This window comes from Musca domestica, unplaced genomic scaffold (genome assembly GCF_030504385.1).
Source record: "Musca domestica strain aabys unplaced genomic scaffold, Musca_domestica.polishedcontigs.V.1.1 384, whole genome shotgun sequence".
NCBI classification, from domain to species: Eukaryota; Metazoa; Arthropoda; class Insecta; order Diptera; family Muscidae; genus Musca; species Musca domestica.
The window spans coordinates 76,033-97,363 of NW_026712325.1; the positions used below are offsets into that span (position 1 = coordinate 76,033).

The window sequence follows — 21,331 nt, forward strand, 5'->3', positions numbered from 1 at the left end:
TACACATTTACAAAACCAGCTCCCTCTCTCCAACTCAGCCACCAACAGTGACATTCACATCAATTTTTGGGATTTCAACAATATTCCTTCATCCAATGGCTAATTTATTACTTTCCTGCAATTATAGTACATATTTCCAAAATCACATCCATATCTCAATTCCAGACCATTTCAATATCAAATTTCGGGATTTCAGCTTAATCCCTTCACCAAATACTAATTTAATACCATTCAGTACTTTTCGTACAAATATAGGACACATTTCCTACCTGCCATCAAATCTCAAACACAGATACTATCGGTAGTCCAAATATCAAATTTCAGAATTTTATCTCTATCCCTTCACCGAATACTAATATTTAGTACCATTTGGTACATTTCGAATAAGTATGGTACATATTTCGGAAACCATCTCCGCATGTCCGGGCAATACATGTACAGCGATCCGAATACCAAATTTCTGACTGCAAGCATTATATATTCCCTCAATACCAAATGGTTCCAAACATAGTACAATTTACCTCTTTTCGTGCACTTGTAGTACACAATTCAAAAACCACCCATTTACCGCAAACTAACCACTAACAGGGATCCCAATACAAAATTTCAAAATTCCACCTTCATCCGTTCGCCAATATTAAATTGTACTAAATTAAGTACCATTAACAAAAAACTACCTATATATCGCATTCCGACAGGGCAATAGTAATCTTATTTCAAAATTTCAGGATTCCAACTCTATTGGTTCTCCCTAAATTTAAATTTTACAAAATTTAGTACCATTTAGTACACATAAGTACGAATTTTCAAAACTACCTACATTCCCTAGTCCTAGAATCTTATCATATCTTATCATATTTCCAAATTTCAGAATTCCAGCTCTATCGATTCACCCAAATCGAAATTGTACCAAATTTAGTAACATTTAGTACCTTTCGTGCACATAAGTACAAATTTCCAAAACTTTCTGCATATCCCAATCCTAAGCTCTACCAGCATTATTAGATTCAAATTTCAGGATTCCACCTCCATCCATTCTTCCAAATTCAAATTTCAGCATTTTAACTCTATTCCTTTCACACAATACCCAATTTGGTACCACTCAGTACTTTTCGTACAATTTTAATGCACATTTCCAAAACCTCCCCCATGTCTCAATTCCTGATAACAACAGAGACCTCAATATCCAATTTCGAGATTTCACCTTATTCCTTTCAACCAATACCCAATTTAGTACCACTAAGTACTTTTCGAACAATTAAGGTACACATTTCTAATGCCAACTCCATATCTTAACAACGGACACTAACAATGACATCCATATCAAATTTAAGGATTTCAGCTCTATTGCTTCACTTGCTTCACGTTCCTTCAAATTCAAATGGTACTAAATTTAGTACAGTTCAGTACTTTTCGCATAAATTAGTGCGAACTTCCCAAACTACCTTCTTATATCGACTCAACCTTTATTTCCATTGCAAATTTCAAGTTTTTAGCTCTAACCGTTCAGATGTTACGAAATGATACAAATGTAGTACATTTTAGTACCTTTCCTATACTTATAGTGTACGTATATCATTTACTCCATCTGTGACCCTCATTCCAAATTTAGAAGTTCAAGCTTTACTGATTCCTCAAACACAAAGGGTACCATATTTAGTACATATTAATACTTTTCGTACAGTTCTAGTTCGTATTTCCAAAAACCCAGCCTTGTCTGACCCCTCCGAATCAAGAGTGGCCCTCACCAAAAGTATCAAGATTTTAGCTTCAGCCGTTTCGTCTGAGCGTTGATGAATCGTTAGGCCTGTCAGTCACTCAATTACTTTACTCTTTGTCCTTCAGAAGACTCTAAATTATCTTCGGTCAGTAAAAATGTTCCAAAGAAGGCTTTGCTTAATAAAAGACGAATAAAAGTCTTCTCTCTGAGAAAGAACTTTTAATGGTCTATTGCCTCTAGAAGACCTTTAATAGGCCTTTAATCAATAGAGTGCCGGTTATAATGGTTTCCAAATGTAAATCTTGAAGTGGTGAAACATAGGTTAGTAATTCGATTTATCTCATTTTCGTTTATTCCAGGACCACTGTTCCCATTTAAAATATTTTAAATTTAACGATCCGCATTTAACCACCTTTTAACCCTTGTTCTGCATTTGAACACGCCCCCTCTCTCTATAACAACTACTGGTTGTTTCAATAAAAACCAAAGGCTAGAAGAAACAGAAAAAATACGAGTTGGAGTTCTTTTTCACAGGATTTACAGCAACAACAATTTAGTAGAATCATTGTAGCAATGTATGTAAATATATAACCATATATGCATACTTCCTATGTATTCGACTGAGTGGCTAGCTTATCGTGTCCTAAGGCCATATGCAAAACCCTTGCCTTTTGTTCGACATTAAAATTTGTTAATAATTTATTGTGTAAATCATGTGCGCCTGCTGCCAACGGGGTTGCATGCTTCCTGTGCAACGTGTTTGCATGTATGTTTGTTTGTCATTCGTCCATTATTTGTGTTGGTTCGTTCTCGTTCATATTATTACTTCACATATTAATAAATGTTTAGTTTTATTAAACAACAAATTTTAATTGCAACAGTTTTTCGCAATATGCTATGCCTAAAACGTTTATCCGTTTGTATGTAAGTCTCTCGGTTCTTTCGTCAGTCCGTCCGTCGGTGTCCATGTGACTAGCTGGAGCTAAAAAATTAATTGCATAAATTAATTACTTTCTATGCACAAATGTTGCATTTTATCGTTGCTTATCGTACGTAGCGTATCGCATCGTTGCTGTTGTCATCATCATCGTCATTATTGTTGTTGTTGCTGCTGTTTGTTATTCATGTTGTCGATATTATTATTTTGCTGACTACTGCTGTCGCCGCTGCCATGAGGCAAAATGTCAACAACAAGGTGTAGACGAATATTTCATATTCCATTGAGAGATTTAATGGCAAATAATTTATTATAAGTTCTAATTAAAAATAAAGCTATAAAATGGAAATTAGGGCATTTTAACGTAAATAAATAATATTTTCAGTTAAATACATAAAAAAGGAAATATATCTATTATATCTTAACAAATGAAGGGAAAATTATTCGTTGTAGTAGTAAAGAAATTTCCTTGGGGACTTGCGAAAATATGAATTGGTGAAATTTATACTGTGGAACATAATGGAGTTGTTTTTTTGGGAATGATAACAGACAGAGAGTGAATATTTTAAATGGGAGAATATTTTAAATTATGGCGTGATGAATTATTAATTAAGTAATTGTTTAAGTTGTTTAGTTTCTGGGAAATGGTTCACAAGATATATTCTATAGAATCTTTTATGCTTCTAAGCCATCTTTAAAATACCAAATTATGATGACTATATCGAACATGAACCTGTACAGTACACTTTATGCTTTAATATGAATTTGCTAGGTTCACTAGGTCACTAAAAGCTGAACTCGATAGAGAAAATTATTACAATTTCATTGGAAATAGGATGACAACCTTTAAGGGACCTGATATCAGCGGAATTACATGAGGATCATACTTATATGTGAATCAGTTTAAATTTTAGCAGACTGTTGACAATCTCAGCTAGAAATTGCAACACTAAAATATCGGTTATTCATTATAAAAGTTTGTCAAACTTTAAGAATGCCTGATTCCATTTTAATACCCTCCACCATAGTATGGAGGGTATATTAAGTTTGTCATTCCGTTTGTAACACCTCAAAATATACATTTTAAACCTCACAAAGTATATATATTCTTGACCAGCATAAAATTCTATGTCAATTTAGCGATGTCCGTCTGTTTGTCCGTCTATCCATCTACCTGTCTGTGGCAATCAAACTAACTTCCGAACGAATTGAAGTAGATTGAAATTTTACTCAAATGTATATTATGTCTGCAGGACTTTTGGTATTGAAAATGGACCATGTAGGTCCACGTTTTGGTATAGCCCCCATATAACGGTACCTCCCGATATTCGGTATTTTGATGATTTTAGCGACATTATTCACCGGAAGTGTTTCATGTTTGGTATTTGAAGTTCGAAATGAATACTATAATCTATGACAGAAAATTGCCTGCGCAGGTCCACGTCTTCGTATAGCCCCCATATAACGGAATCCCTAATATTCGGTATTTTGATGATTTTAGCGACATTATTTACCGGAATTATTTCAAATTTTGTATTTGAAGTTCGTAATGAATGGTCTATGCAGGTCCAGGTCTTCATATAGGACCCATATATCAGTACCTCCCTGTATTCGGCATTTTGACGATTTTATATACAATACCCACCGAAATTGTTTGAGATGTCGTATTTAAAGTTGGTAATAGATGCTACAGCCTGTGACAGAAAATTGTCTGTGCAGGTCCAGGTCTTCGTATAGCTCCGATATAACGGTACCTCCACATATACGGTATTTTGATGAGTTTAGCTACATTATTCACCGTTTATTTCAAGTTTTGAATTTGAATATGGTAATGGCTCATGACAAACAATTCCTATGTAGGTCCACGTCGTATACACCCCAATATAACGGCTATATTCGGTATTTTTAATATTTTAACAAAATTTTTAAGGATTTTATTTATTTTTTTTTTTTTGAAAATTTCCAAATTCGTTCCAAATTGTGTGAGTTCGACTCGGTGTATTTTTGTGAACAAAATGCGGGTCGACTACGATGAAATTTCCCAAACAATATTTGTTAGCAATTACATTAAATTTGGTGAAAATCGGTTAATGTATAGATATAGCTCCATATATATGTTTCATCCAATTTGGGGTTTTAAGTCCCTCACTTTAATACTCACTCCACAAGAATAATATTTGATAGCAGATATAAAATACAGCACAGAAATACCTCTGCCAATTGTACCGAGATCTGTTAAAATTTAGATATAGCTCCCATATATATCTTCATCTGATTTCGGATTAATTATGCACCAAATGGCCAACATCAGTCCAAATGACTTGCATTTTAGCACATCCGACCAAATTCAGTCTAGAAGCGAGTACAACAAATTACCAGTTATCAGATACAGTCCAGAAATACCTTTATCAAATTTTATCGAGATCGGCTAAAATTCGGATATAGGTCCCAAATGTATCTTTAACCTATTTTGGGTTAATTATGCACCAAATGACTTCCGAACGAATTCATGTAGAAGCAAGTATCACATCAAATTTGATGAGAATCGGTTCGGATATAGCTTTATCTCTCATTTTTATGTATGTTCCATCCGACTTGGTCTTTAAGTCCAAATATGCACTCCACAATATTGAAATATTTGGTACCAGATATCTTATAGAGCTCGGAAATACCTTTTCCAAATTTCATCGAAATCGGCTCAGATTTGGATATAGCTCCCATATATAATGGCTAATATCAGCCTAAATAGAGTTAATTTCGGGACGTACGTTTAAATCCAAATAGAAAATTTTAACTGTTCTAAAGCCAATATAAATTCTTTTTTTACAGGAGCTCTACAAACTATGCATATTGGGGTAGGGTATCGTATAGTTGGCCCGGCCGACTTTTGACTTCTACTTACTGGTTTTAATTGTAGCTGAGAGACCTTGCAACGCTTCGTGGAAATTGCATTAAAAAATCGCTATTGGAGAACAATTTTTAAAATTTTATTCACATGTAGATTTAGTTATATTTCCAACTTCTAGGATATCAGCATAAGTGTAGAGGTCGGAAGTGCTCTATTCATGAATTTGTGATTTCGACTGAAACTGACTGTCAGCATTAAAAATATTCACGATTGAATTATATTTTTGGTACTTTTCCCACAAAAGCTATGGCCCATTTTGCCTGTTAAATACTATACGATGATCATCCAAATTGGTGGCCGTCTGACCCGTATCGAAATTTAATTCCACGCAAAATAACGAGTCTTAAAAAAAGCAAGATTGACTAATTTCGAAAAAAGAGTCTAGGTGGTGGGTTGTGGACCAATGTTTCGTGGTATGGGCTGATCAAGATTTAAATTCCCTCAGCACATAGTGTTGTAAGGTACAAATAAATGGTCTGACAGACGAACGGATTGACATATTTACATCGACTGATAATGTGATCCTATGCAGATGTACAAAAATAACTACGGGTCTACTTCCATTCACTTGCATGTTACAAGAAAATGCAGAGAGGCATACCCTGCAGTACAGCTCATCATGGTTTATATTTTAGATTTTTAAACCTCAATCTTGAAACAATTGCAGGCATTGCTTACTTCTTGCTACTACAAATTTTTAATGTCTCGCAATTGGCTCCTAACTGTAGCTGCGATTAAACAAAAAGCTGATAAAAACATTATTTTATTGTCTGCCTACATTCAGTTCGACACTTGTATTATAATGAACCTTCATGTTTTGTAATATGGAAATGCGGACACTATCACTTCAGAAGTCTAAGTGAAAAAGGTCTTTGAGTCAGCGGAAATTGTCGTTGGCGCCACTCGAAAGAAAATTAAAAAAATATAAAAAAACTGACAAATTATATGATGTAAATATAATCTTGTAGTGATTGGGAAAAATATTCAAATTTTAATGTTTCAAAATTTTGTAATGAAATAAATTTTGATTTTGTAATTACAAATTTGAGAGATTTAAAGAGGTTTATTTGATTTTTCATCGGTATATCGATTTAATCAGATGAACATTTGCATTAGCTGACACCTCTTCCTTACCACTATATTTGCATTTAATTTCCTTGACGAGGTTTTTAATCGCAGCAAAAATCAATAGATTTGAAATTCAAAACAATTACACGGTTTGTCGATAGATTTTCTAAGGTGTTCCCATGTTTTCATTATTCTTTACACCTTTTCTGATGGTCAAAGTGACACAGTTTCAAACAACCATATTCTCTTCTCTCCACTTCGATGTTCGCTTCCATTTCTTTATATGCTAATATTTTCCCTCTTCCTCTTCGCAAGAAATGCATAGAAAATTGAGGTGACAACTATGTATGAAGAAGGTATGCAAATATATTTGTGGTGATATGTTGTGTGTGTGCGCATTTTTTTCTTTTGCATTTAAAAGGTCTCCGACTTAAAAGCATTTCTTTGATTTTAAGCTAATAGCAAGACCTAACCGAACATGACCTTTAAGAAGTGTAAAGATTGCTTTGTTGTTATCGTTGCAGTGTTAATTTCACGAAGAACGCCCAATGTTGAGAAAATAGAAACCATAGGCTGTTTAAGCTTAAAGTTAAGAGAGAATAAATAGTTTAATAAGATATTAAGTTTGATTTATGGACTCAGAATATGATTCTATGGAGTTCATCAAAATGGACTGTGGTCATAATTCATCCTCTTCCACATGTTACAAGCGTAAAGTACAAACAAGACTAAAATATCTAAATATCTTTATATTTTTTAATATATAGGGGCCTATACCAAAACGTAGATCGGTTTAAACGATCTTATGTCATGTCTTATATCATAACTCCAAATATTAAAACCGGAATAATAAATATCAAAACATGGAACATCGAAAGATATCGTTATATGGAGGCCATAAACAAACTTGGGCCGATGTAGAAACTTTCCCGCCGGAATATGTAGCACCTACAATGAACTTTATCCTGCAAATCTTTCGTTAGAAAGTGTGGGTGTAATCATCAAACTACCGAATATCGGGAGGAAAATTGTCATCTGCTGGAAAATGTGTTTGCAATAATCAAAACTCCGGATATCGGTAGGTAACTCAATATGAGACCAATACGAGCATTTCAAAGAACTCACTTCCTATACAGGCTAAGCGAAGACGTGGACCAATAATTCTATAAAATTTTTAGACATGAATAACACAGACAAGGAAGAATATCACAGACAGAGAAAATTAAATCGTCTTCAAATTTTAAACTGATCAAGAATATTCATACTTGGGTTATAAAATTTTATTTACATGGGAGACAAACGGAATAATTAAATAACTAAACATATATGTATAACCGTACCAACTCCAACTTAATCGCCTGTAATTTGAAAGTTCAGGTTCTTTGGATTTAAGATGTCTTTACAGAAAAAAAATTTAAACCCACTTCTAATGATTTGTTTTTCGTTTTGGAAGTGGTGAAGTTTAATTATTTTTTAATTGCCCATAAATACATATAGGTATCTCATAGTATTCAGTATTTCGAGGGTTCTAGGCGTAATTTTCAACAGAAGTCCAGTATAGGTTCTCATTGAACAAAAATTCGAACCACGACATTTTTAAAACATTGGTTCACAATTGGATCTAATACCTATACAGTGTTAAAGACTGATGACAGGTGCTTTAAGATCCCCCAAGTGTCTGCAATTTGATAGTTTGTATACTCCAATTAATTGTTTTTTGAAAATATTTAATCATATTTTCAACTAAAAACCAGTAGGGAAAGGTCAATGCGTATTTAGTGATCTTCCATAACGAAAAGAGTTTATATTGGCAATTAATGTAAAGTAGATCATACCAACTATGAACCTTTTTTGAATGCGCATCACGACTTTAAGAAGTATATCCAACTCTGAATCGAACCTCTGGTACCAAATAGCATTGTTATATAGTGCATGATAGGGGGGGGGGTGTACGGTATATGGGGGCTATACGAAGACGTGGACTTACATGGCCCATTTTCTGTTTTATGCTGCAGTATCTATTACAAACTTCAAATACCAAATTTGGAATGATTCCGTTAAATAATGTCGCTAAAATCATCAAAATACCGAATATCGGGGGGTACCGTTATATGGGGGCTATATGAAGACGTCTACCTACATGGCTCATTTTTTGACTTAGGATGTAGCATCCATTGCGAACTTCAAATACCAAATTTGAAACAATTCCGGTAAATAATGTCGCTAAAATCATCAAAATACCGAATATCGGGGTGTACCGTTATATGGGGGCTATACGAAGACGTGGACCTACACAGATAATTTTCTGTCTTAGGCGGTAGTATCCATTACGAACTTAAAATGCCAAATTCCAAACAATTCCGTTAAATAATGTCGCTAAAATCATCAAAATACCGAATATCGGGAGGTACCGTTATATGGGGGCTATATGATAACTTGGACCTACATGGCCCATTTACGAACTTAACCTACCTACTGGCAAAATATACACGTCTGCAAAAATTTAGCCTTCTACCTCAATTTGTTCGAAAGATAGCGTGATTACAACAGACAGACAGACAGACAGACGGACATGGCTAAATCGTCTTAGAATTTTACGCTGATCAAGAATATATATATACTTTGTTGGGTTTGACATGAGTATTTCGAGGAGTTACAGGTATTTTCGAGCTGCATCTGATGCCGGTACCAAATATGTGTGAATGTAAGAGACTTTATACCAAATTGTTTGAATCATATATATGGGAGCTCTAACTATAACTGAACCGATTTTCATCAAAATTTTAAGTACTTGCTTCTAGGCTGATTTCCGTCGGAAGTGCCAAAATTCAGCCCATTTGAACTGATATTATTCATCTGATGCACAATAAACCTCAAATTGGATAAAGATATATGTTGTAGCTATACTCAAATCTGAACCGAACCTGACAACATTTTAGGCACTTATATCTGGGCTGTATCTGCTATCTGGCATCATTGTTGTGGTGTGCACATTACGCACGTGAGGGATTGTAACACCAAATCCAATGAAACATATATATGGGAGCAATAGCTATATCTGAACCGATTTTCACCAAATTTGATGTACTTACTTCCAGACTGAATTCGGTCGGATGTGTCAAAATTCAGACAAAAATATATGGACAGAGGGACTGACATGCATAAATCGACTCAGAAAGTGATTCTACCAAGATTCTCAAAAGTAATTTGAACAAGTAAGCAAAGGCTATAGTCGTGCGGGGCCGACCATGTGATACCCTACAACACTACAATATGTTCGAAGTCCCCTTACATCCAAATCCATTTTGGAAGATTTCGTTTTTGAAATAATGTCAAAGAGCCCCACCCAGAGGTTACCCTTAGTAAAAATTAATGTTTTTTAGTCCATTTGCACCTCTAAATTTACATCTTAAGAACAATAAGCTTCAATTCTGACCCTAACCCTATCCCCATGCCAAATTTCGTGAGGATCGGACGATAATTGCGACATGCATATATTACCCTCAAAACGTAGTGTTGAAGAGTGTAAACATTTAGAAAATTTATAATTCAAAATTTTCTTAAATTTTCTGCTTTTCTGGCAAAAGACTATTCCGAATTGATGGGAATTGTGGAATTTTCCTATTTTCTTACATAAAAGTTAGGGTCTATTTTACCCGCTAATTATTGTCCGATGACTGCCCAAATTGGTAGGTTTCTGCTCACTCCTAAACTCTAACTCCATGTTAATTTCGATTGGTTCATAGTTGTGGCCTGCAGAGCAACTGCAAAATCAGAAAATTTTTCAGTTTTTGGTCCATTTCAACCCCTAAATATCGTGCGATCATCTCCAAAAACAATAGGGTTCTATTCTGACCATAACCCCACCTCCATTTTCAATTTCGTGGGGATCGGTTCGTAATTGCGACCTGTAGCTTGATTATAAATTAACATGGACGGACGGACGACTCATCTCGGCGAGATAGGAAGATCCATATATACTTTCCTATGTGGGAAACCAATATTTCGAGGTGTTACATAATTTTTGGCCCAATCAAACTTATAATACCCCCAACACATAGTGTTGTAGGGTATAAAAACTCAACTTCAAAAATGTCTTTTTAATTGTAAAAATACCGAATATTGGACGGTATAATTAAACGAGAAAGTAGTACCCATTGCGAACTCCAAATACCTATTTTGAAACGATTAGGTCGAAAATGTCACATTAATCAACACAATACCGATTATTGTTAGGCACACTTATATGGGGGCTATAGAGAAATATAGAAAAAATGTGGCTTAAATCGTTAAAGTACCATATACTCTTGTTATGCAACGGAGGAAAATATTTGTCAATAGTCCAGCGGAAAAAAAAAACATCCAGACAATACCACATTCAAAACAGTTTTTGCTAAGACAGAACCCCCCAGTAAATATTCAGGAAAATTTTTAAATTTTATACGGTCCTAATAAAATGGGATATCATCTTAAATTATTATTTAAGTCCTCTTGCAATTGGTAATTAGAACCACTGGGATTTTATGTCGGTATATAAATTCTTGGACATAAGTACCAGCCAAAAGTAATACTCCTCTTATTTTAAGAACTAATTTGTGCTCAGAATGAATATCTCTTTCCTAATCATAAAACTTCAATGCATATATTCAATTTTCCAACGGCAGTTTAATACAAATTATTCAAATATTCCCATTTTAAATTCTCACTAACAAACTGCGTTTAAGTTTTAATGCAATGCCACTAAAACAAAATAAATTATTTAATAAAAACAAAAAAACCCACCAAAAAATAAAAACTTTCTCATTCTCAAAAAAAAAAAAAAAAAAAAAAAAAATATTGTCACTGTTTGTAGGATTTAATGGTGTTTTATGGTCGGGTGTGTGTGTCTCTCTGTGTTTGTTTTTAGAAAACGTGTTGTTGCTGTTGTTGCATTTAGTTTTCATAGAGTTTTAAGCAAACAATGTAATGAACAGCACACAAAACACATGGTGTTGTTGCTTTTTCTCGTCATCTAGCTGGTTGTTGTGTTCTTTTCTTCTTCCATTTGTCGTTGTGCTTGTGGATTAAGGAGTGCTTAGTGTCGCTGCTCCTCACATTATGTTTGTCCCATATATTTTAAGCAGTGTAAGAAAAAGGTTTTTCTTTTCTTCGTTTTTCATTCTTGTTTTTTTTTTTTTGTATTTCACCCCTCCCTTGCCCATTTGTGTTATGTAAATCCCCCATTCTTCTTCATTCTTTCATTGTTCGAAATAAAAACTCCAGAAAAGATTTAATTTTTTTGAAATATTCGAAATAACCATGTGAAACATGATTACCCATATTGCTGTGTTTGCTTGGTTTTATTTGTTTTTTTTTTTCATAATTTTTAATAGTTTTTTTTTTTTGTTTTTGGATTTTTTTGTGATTTTTTTCTCTCGGTTTAATAGTTTTAGTTAACTTTTTGTGTTTTTTTCTTCGTTTTAATAGTAATAATATAATAATAATATATACTTAGGAATTAGAAATTTACATTTGTTTTCAAATAAACTATAAATAACATTACAATTTTTTGTTTGCCTTACTAGGAAGTTATTACAATAACTATTACTAGGTAATAACTAATGCGATATTTACAACAATTTTCTTTTTTGTTTTTCGTTATGATTTTGTTTTGTTTGTTTACATACACACAAGAACAAAAAATAAAGAACTGGCTTTGAATACTATTTACACATGTAGTAGTGGTAATGGTTGTTGTTGTTGATGTTTTTTTTTTCTATGCAGATTTTAAAACCTATTTGGAAAAATCAATAAAAATAATAATAATTATTACAAATAATATTTTTTAAGGGCTAATATTTAATTTAAGTGGCTTTGAATGTGGTTCGTTTTTATGTTTTTTTTTTTCGTTATAATTTAGATTAACTATTCATTTATAATACATTAGAGTTTTTGTTTGTTGTTTGTTTTTTTTAATAGTTATTAGTTTTTTTGTTTAGTTAAATAATTATTTAATATCACATTGAATTTGAAAAAAGTGGTACTGCTTTTCTCCTCTACTATCTTCCCGTTGCCCGTTTTGAGTGTTTAACCTCAAATCGCTCCATTATGCTGCTCCATTCTCTTGGCTAAATGCATATTTTTTTGTTTTTGTTATTTTTTTTTTTTTTCTTTTACCTACTCTATATTCCTATGGAAAGTCTTTTGTATTTTTGTTTTTGAGTTTGTATGGGGTTTATCCTCCGTTCCGTTCTTCTACAGCTCTACGCGATGGCCATGATGAAGAGGGTTCGCGGTTCTCTACAACATAAAGCTTCCACGGATATGATATCCACCATCTTGGAAACATGGCCTTTGTTGTTGTCGTCGTCATCGTCATCCAACCTTGCTGGCTGTGCTGTGTAGAATATAGAAATGGCTGCTTTGGTCGCTTTTGCACGACTGCTGCTATTTATTACCCTGCCCTTCTTACCCTTTGTTTTTGTTGCCTTTTGCTGTTTGCGGCTGTTCTTACACTAAAAAGGCTTGATTGGTGGTGTTTTTATTCGCTGCTGACGGCGCTGAACCCTCATTACTTGTGGCTGGAGTCACACCTGTGGCAGCTGTTTGTTGTTGCTGCTGCTGCTGTTGGGCAGCCGCGGAAGTGGAAGCTTGTGGCTGGGGCGTTTGTGCCAAGGCGGCCGTTGATTGTGTGCTAGTACTACATTGACTTAAATTGCTACCACTGCGCAAATGTACAGGGGCTGTGGCCGGCTGGAATTGTTGTTGCTGCTGCTGTTGTTGTTGTGGCTGGGCCATTAACGTTGAGGGTCTCCATTGCTGTTGGCCAGCAGCAGCGGCACTTGCACCAGCCGCATTCATCGACAAACGAGGGTTGGTACTTTGGCGAAACATTGCGTTTGAGGGAGGAGCCAAATGCTGATGATGAGGATGATGACGACCGCTGGTCATACCATTGGGAATCATGGACAAGGCTTCATGTTGTTCATAACCATATTCCGATTCAATGCTGTGATAGATATGCTCACTTGGTGGACGCATTGGCATGGCATCTACAATACGTTGACCATGTCGGGTGGGTCTGGGCGATGGTGTGGCAGTGGTGGCCGAAGAGTAGTTGGCTTCCATATCTTCCTGATAGTAGGCTGGTGGTGGGGGAGCCTGGCGGAACAATACACCAGGTGAAACGGGTTGCTTGAAACGCTCATGATGATCCAGGGTATAGTTATTGCCACGTGGCGACAATTCAATTGGTATGGCATAACGCAATTTCTCCCAGAAGTAACGATCACAGGTCAGCAGGCGATTTGAAGGCACCGATTTCAAATAGGGCGATAGTTCAGCAACATCTTCAGCCTCAGCGGAAACATTTGTCTCCTCAATGATCACCAGTTTCTGGGCCAACCCCCTCAAGGCCTCATGGAATGCATTACGGAATTCCAAACGATTCCATTCGGTGGCCAACAAGTTGCGGGTCAAAACCAAAATTATTTTCCTTGAAGCCCGGGCGGCCTCCACAATTTGCAATTGACTGGCCTGGGGTGGTAAATCTCTTTGCTGGATGCATAGACGGAATGGTGGACGACCATGTTCCAATTCGGTGGCAATATTGCGGCACACAAATTCATAATCTTTTTCGGAATGTAAAATAATGGCATCGTACAACTTGCCGGCATCTTCGAAGCGAGGCTCACACACACGCACACCATAGTGGGCAAATAGCCACATTCTCACCGATTCTCTGAAGACAAAGACAATGATCAGCACCACAATTAGGAAGATCAAAACCAAAACAGCAGCCAGCAGAGGGACATAGCCGCCCGACACATCTTGGGAGGCCATGTTGCTGGCATTTTCCAACAGCTCACTGCAGTCCACACCATGCTGGGTGAACAATTCCAATTCACGCTTAACACCATTATCCACACAGTAGATATCCTGGGAATCACGAATGACCATGGCATTGTCGGCCACGAACTGGGCCAAGCTCTGCAAGAACTGACAACGGCAAGACCAGGAGTTACGGCCCATTGTCAGACCCTGTAGACTGTTGCGATACTGGAGACTGGCCAATTGGGCAATGGGCATTGCAGTGAGACGATTGTTGTCTAGACGCAAAACCTTCAATGAAACCAAGGGACCGAAGGTATTGTTCGAAATGGACGTGAGCAGGTTATTGTGCAAATACAATTCCTTGAGCAGAGACAATTGTTGGAATTCACTGCCGTCCAAGGACTGCAGTTTATTGTTCTCCAAATGCAGGGAACGCAGCATGCTGAGCTCGGCAAAACTGCCGTTTTGAATTGTCACCACATTCGAGGAGTTCAGGTAGAGAGCACGTAGATTGCGTTTGCCCGCAAACACCTGAGCATCGATTACCGGCAGATTATTGCCATCCAAATACAAATCGGTGACATCCTGGGGAATGCGTTGTGGCAGGTTGATGCGATTCTGTTTCCCACAGTCGACAATGTTCGTCGACCAGGTAGCATCGTGGAAACAGGTACAATTGTCGGGACAGACCATTTCACAGTCGCACTGTTCAAAATCACAGCAGTGGCAGGTCGCCGGACAATGGGAGGTGTATTTGCAGACAAAGTCACTGCTCGACAGCGATGACAATGGGCGAATGGGGGCGTTACGGCTGTGCGGCATTAGGCATTCAATGTTGGCCAAATCGATGATGCGGGGATGTTGGCGGGTGGTCATGTTGTTGATGCGTTGCAGCCATTCCATGCTGCAGTCACATTCGAAAGGATTACCGCCCAAATAGAATTCGGGCACTGGCTTATCAGCGGCAACGGGGGCAACGCGCAATGAGTTCAAAGCCAACTTTGACAAGACATTGGCATACAAGTCAACGCGCGATAGCTTGGTCTTATCGACAAAGGTGTTGGGTTGAACCTGGCTAATGATGTTGTTGTTGATGAACAGCAATTCAATGGAGTTGGGTACAGCCATGGCTCCAATTTCAGTGATGCGATTGTGACTGGCATCCAGGGTAGTTACGCGAATCTCCTCCTGCAGTTTATAGTAATTTCCCAAGGCCTCAATGTAGTTACCATGAATATCCAACCATTTCAAATTCGAGGGGATAAAGGCATAATCGAACCATACCAAATGATTTTCGGAAAGATTGAGCCACAGCAGGGAAGCCAAGGTGGCAAAAATGCCATTGATGTCGGTGAGGAAGTTCTTGTCCAAACGGATGGCTTCAATTTCACTGTTCTTGTCGAAGGCGCCACGTTCAATGGACTGAATGCGATTCTTGGCCAAATTTAAAACACTTAAACGAGGCAAATCGCTGAACATGCCCACGGTGATGTTGCCAATGCGATTGTCAATTAAACGCAGGCCGGTCAATTGATTCAGATTGCGGAAGGTACCATTTTTGAAATCGGAAATTTGATTTTCACCCAAATCCAAGGTTTTCAGCATGCTCAGATCTTGTACAGCTTCAGGAACTTCGGCCAATTGATTTGAGCTCAAATCCAACTCCTTGAGATCGGAACAATTGCGGAAGGCCTGGGACTCAACAATGCTAATGAGATTGTTGTTCAATGTCAATTTGGTGAGGACATAGAGGCCATTGAAAATACGATTGTCCAAGGTGTGTAGACGATTTTCGGCCAAGTTCAGGGTGTGTAGATTGTATAGAGGCAGGAAGGCGCCATCTTCAATGTGGCCAATGGAGTTGTTGCGCATATCAAGAATTTGCAGGAAATACAATTCCTTGAAGGTTTTCGAGCCAATACGGGTGAGGGCATTGTTGGCCAGGTTGAGGACAATAAGACGTATTAGACCAGCAAATGTGTTATTGTCAACATGGTGGGAGGTCAATTGATTGCCACTTAAGTCGAGCACCAGCAATTGTTCCAAGCGATGGAATAGACCTTTGGGCAAATCATACAATTCATTGCCTTGCAAATGGATTTCACGCAACTCCTTATTGCCGGCAAAGGAATCGGATGGCAGGGTTTCCAAGTGATTGTAGGAGAGGTTTAGCACGCGTAGCGATGATAGACCAGCCAAGGAATTGGCTGCCAAAGAGGAAATGTTGTTGTGTTGCAGGTTCAATTGTTGTAGGCGTCTAAGGCGTGAAGCACCCCAAACATCGGGCAAGGAACGCAATTCATTGTAGGACACATCTAAGACCTGCAACTCAGCAGCACCACTGGCACCATTTGAGGTACAGAGTTTCTCGGAGAAACCCAATGATTCGGCGGCTCGTATACGATTCGAAGTCAAATTCAAGACTTGGAGATTTTGCATGGTACACCATACACCCTCGGGCAATTGGCGTATATTATTGTCGGCCAAGCTCAGCTCGGACAATTCGCGTAGACCGTAAAATGCCTGGGGTGAAATGTCCAGTGTTTTACCGGGACCCCAAACGGCATTGTGCGTCTGGACCGTTAAACGTTTCAACGACATTAGACCTTCGAAAGTATTCTCGGCGAGACGTTGCATTTTACACGAATCGATTTGCAATTCCGACAATTTTTGCAGGCGTACAAATGTCTTGTTGCCCAAATCGCTGGCATACAGGACATCATTGGAACAGGCGAGCTCAAGGCGGGTTGCCGTTTCGGCAACTTGTAAGTCCAATTGTTGCGATACATCAATGGCACGTATATTACATTTAATGTCCATGGTTGTGCGTACAAACTCCCACGAACACTGTGAACTGACACCGCTGACAATGCTGGCGGCGGTGAGGAGCAAAAACGAGGCGCAGGCGTACAGAGACATTTTTGTTGTTTTTTTTTTTTAGTTGGTTATGGAAACAAAACTAATGATGATAATATTTTGGACTTGAAGTCCCGATGATGGCGATGGCTGGGTGTTCAATGGATTTTGTGGTTGATTACACTTTGAACACTTCTTTTGGTGATGGCTTGCCAGTTATTCTTTCATTGTTGCAGAATTGTTTTAGAATTTCTTCTAATTGAGATTTTTTCACTTTATTTTTTTTTTCTCAAATTATTGTTGATACATTTTTTGTTTTGTTTTTTATTATTTTGTTGAACAAAATTGTATTGTCACTTGTGATCGCTTGTTTTCAATGTTGTAAAACCGTAAACCCGTAATCCATGTGTGTGTGTAGGTCAGACGTAACGTAACAAGCGTTTTATTTTGTTTAAATTATTTCACTAATTTTTTATTCTTTGTTTCGTTTTCATAAATATTTTTTGTTTTATTATTTTGAGACGTTAAGTTTTCGTTTGTAATTTTTCTCTTCTTTGTCGTCTTTTATATATTTTCTAAGTAAATTGATTTTTGTGTGTTAAGTATAAAATATTGTGATTTCTTTTTCTTTAGTAACGGAAGAGCTATTTTTCTAAAACATGTTTACCGCTTAACGTTTCAACTCAAACTGATTATGATTCGGTTTAGTTGAGACTCCGTTGCCTCGTTGAAAATAAAATGCTGTGTGTTGTTTGCTCTTTGGGCGAGAGTATGTGGCCGTATAGCCATATCTGTGTGTCCATGCTGCCATAAAACTAACATTACAACGCCATAAACACAGGCTGAAATACACACACACACACCCAAGCACATGTTCACAGCAAGCCATTCAAACTAACAAGCAAACAAGTCAAGCAACAACTTCTCACACACACACACACACGCACACATTGTCATCGTTTAACTACAGCAACAACATGAAATGCATTACAACAAACTGGATGGCTGGCTGGCTGGTGTTGTTTTAACATTATGAGTGCACACTCACGCACACACACAACACGGATATGGATATTCGTGGCATGGTGAGAGCCCGTTATACCGGAGATGCACTCGTGCATGCATTCGTTTATCGTGGCCACACAAACACGTACATGGCCTCTCTCTCTCTCTCCATCACACCAATATGCAATTATAATATGCTTTTGGCTCATTTATGTTGTGGATTTCCTTCTCTCAACTGCTCTCAGAGTGCATTTCACAAATTTTCTCATTTCATGATAGCATTGTTGTTCTTGTTTTTGCTACCCAGCATGGTCATAATGATGTTAATATAATTGGGAGTAGTAGGGACATTGTTTTTTGTACTCATTTGGAAACTTGTTGTGTGTTTCAAAAATAACAACACACATGAAACCATGGTGGCTCTCTACACATTTTTCTCTCTCTCAAGCATTGCTTGTTCTCTCGTTGAATGCATTCAACAGCATATGAGCGAGCATTAAAAGTAGGGGAAATATAAAATTTGTTAACAGAACATGCAACAAATGGCTGGTGCTGTACAAGAGTCACAACAACTACACACAGCAAAAAGACAACAGCAACAACAACAACCACATGCATTCTAAAGAAAATTCATTGTGTTACAGGAGGCACACATGCACACAAGTTGGACATGTGTGTCACTGTGTTAAAGTGATTTAATTTTGAAACGAAATGAAAAAAGTAACAACTCTCTGGAGTAAAGATAGAGAGCAAGAATGAGAGAGAGAGCATAGAAAATACAATTCCCTTTGTTGTGTTGGACATTATGCATTTAATGCACGTTTAATGGCCTGCATGTTTGAATGCATGCCAGGCTAACTAACAAAGGAACCCAAAAAGTACAAGCCATAATCCGGCCGGTTATACGCTCACCTACTCTCGGCTCAGAGACATACCTAATTCCTGTAACGAGAGAAAAAATTGTTAAAATTGTCTTATCTTTTTTTGAGGGGGTTTTGAACAAATATACACCATGCAGTAACATCAAACAGAATTTGGAATTGCCACAGGAAACATGCGGCAGAGAGCGCACACGGATACCAGCTCTACTACGAATAGGCAACAGGCTAAATAAAATTTACGCAAAAATAGAAGTTGTATTTTTTGCACCACATAACATTTTTCTTTTAATTGCTGCTTATTTTGCTGACTAATGGACCAAAATTTACTCGCTTTGGCATTCATGGCACACTCACACGTTGGAGCGACTAACTTTGCTGCAAGTTGCATGGCCAAAGCTGATTTTTACCAATTTTGGTGATAGAGTCATTCGTAATTACAGTCGTTGCAAAATCGTTAAGAGCAACATGACTTAGTGACAGTGTGTGTGCAAATGGAACTCCCTGCCCTCCATGCCATCCCAGACCATCTCCAGCCTCACCATGTCTTCTTGTTAGGTGTTCTTGTTAAATACCAGACCATGTTTTGTCCATCTTTTTCTTCGTTTGATTCTTTTTTGTGTTGTTTTGCATTGGCTTGCGATTTTCCTATGTAAATGAGTTGTAGTGTTAATTGTTGTTGTTGCTGTTCTTTGCAAAGAGTTTAATGTTCTGTAATTTAGTGCCTTTTCCGCATTGTTTTCCTTTTTTTGTGTTTTTCGTTGAACATCATCATATTGTATTTCTTGCACTCATTTGACACACTCTGGGTGTTTTATTTTTCCAAAGTAGACCAAGTGTTGGATGTTTCTTGGTTTTTTTTTTTTTTTTTTTTTTTTTTTTTGGAGTTTCTCTTTTGATGAATAGTTAATCTTAAGCTATTGTCTGTAATGTTAAATCCTAAAAGTAAAGGAGAAAATTTTCAAAATTTTTGAAGTAGTAAAGGGAAAATTTGACTTTACAATGTATGACATTAGACCAAAGTAAAATTAATAGCATATAATTGCAATTTGTATGATTGAAGGAAAGTAATTTTTAACTAAAACACCAGAAATAAATTCGGTCTTTGAAAATTTGACAATGTATTGGAAATATTTTTAAGAACAAAAAATTAATTATTTATAAAAATTATATATAATGAAATCCTGAGGAATATCGGTAGGCGTTTCAAGACATGCCAAGTTCGAATAGAATCGCTAGCATGTTTCGCAAGTTATAAGATAAAAAAAAATTGCAAATTGTAAGCGCTTTAGGTGCAGATATCAGATGGAGGGCCGAGGTCTGTCATTTTCACGCCAGATCTCGTGATGGAAGATCTCGTGAAATTTGAAGAGAATCAGATGTTTATTTCGCATTGTAGTTAGTCAATATCTTGAGCCCTTTGCAGGGGAGGCACCAGAACTATAAACCATCTTCATACCAGATTAAAATGTGGGAAACTTAGTAAGATGGGGATACATATTTCGGGATTTTATGAGCGTTTTGGTTATTCAAAATTTTTACCTCTTTGTGGGGGTGATACCAAAGGCTGTGGTTTGATATATTCCATCTTCACACCAGATCTTGTGTTGATAAAAAATTAAGATGTGAATCAGATGATTATTTGCCATTTTTTGAGCTTCATGGTTAATCAAAATGTTGACCCTTTGTGGGAGAGGTACCGATGGAGTGGGCCGATATTGTTGGTATTTTACATGATTTGGTATTGATAAAAATATTAGGATTCTCAAAGTTTCCACAAAATTGGGTGATCCTTTCTTATTCTATAAGGTAAAGTATTTTTATACCCTCCACCTTGGAAAGGAGGAGACCTCATAAAGTATATATATTCATAATCAGCATACAATTCTAAGACGATTTAACGATGTCCGTCTGTCCATTAAAATCACCTCCTCCCGATTATTGGATTTTTTCCACGAATTTTTTTTAAAAATTGGTATATGTAAGTACTAATGGGTTCTAGCTCATTTGGCGATACATTTCATGTATAGGTCAACCTTTTGGTATAGCCTCATACAACGGTACCTACCTATATTTTGTATATTGATGATTTTTGCACATTTTTTCACGGATTTGTCTAAAAATTGGTATTTGTAGGGTATAATGGG

General features: G+C 36.9%; 1 protein-coding gene across 1 annotated transcript; it reads right to left on the bottom strand.

Annotated features, from left to right (window-relative positions):
* Positions 1 to 12,299: 12,299 nt before the first annotated feature.
* LOC101889465 (toll-like receptor 7) lies at positions 12,300 to 18,001 on the bottom strand. Its single transcript, XM_005178769.3, has one exon. It carries the CDS (start codon positions 17,362 to 17,364, stop codon positions 13,123 to 13,125), a length of 4,242 nt encoding a protein of 1,413 aa, XP_005178826.2. The 5' UTR covers positions 17,365 to 18,001; the 3' UTR covers positions 12,300 to 13,122.
* Positions 18,002 to 21,331: the final 3,330 nt, after the last annotated feature.

Excerpts from the sequence above, each read along its gene's own strand:
- LOC101889465 (XM_005178769.3), bottom strand. The coding sequence starts at position 17,364 with ATGTCTCTGTACGCCTGCGCCTCGTTTTTGCTCCTCACCGCCGCCAGC.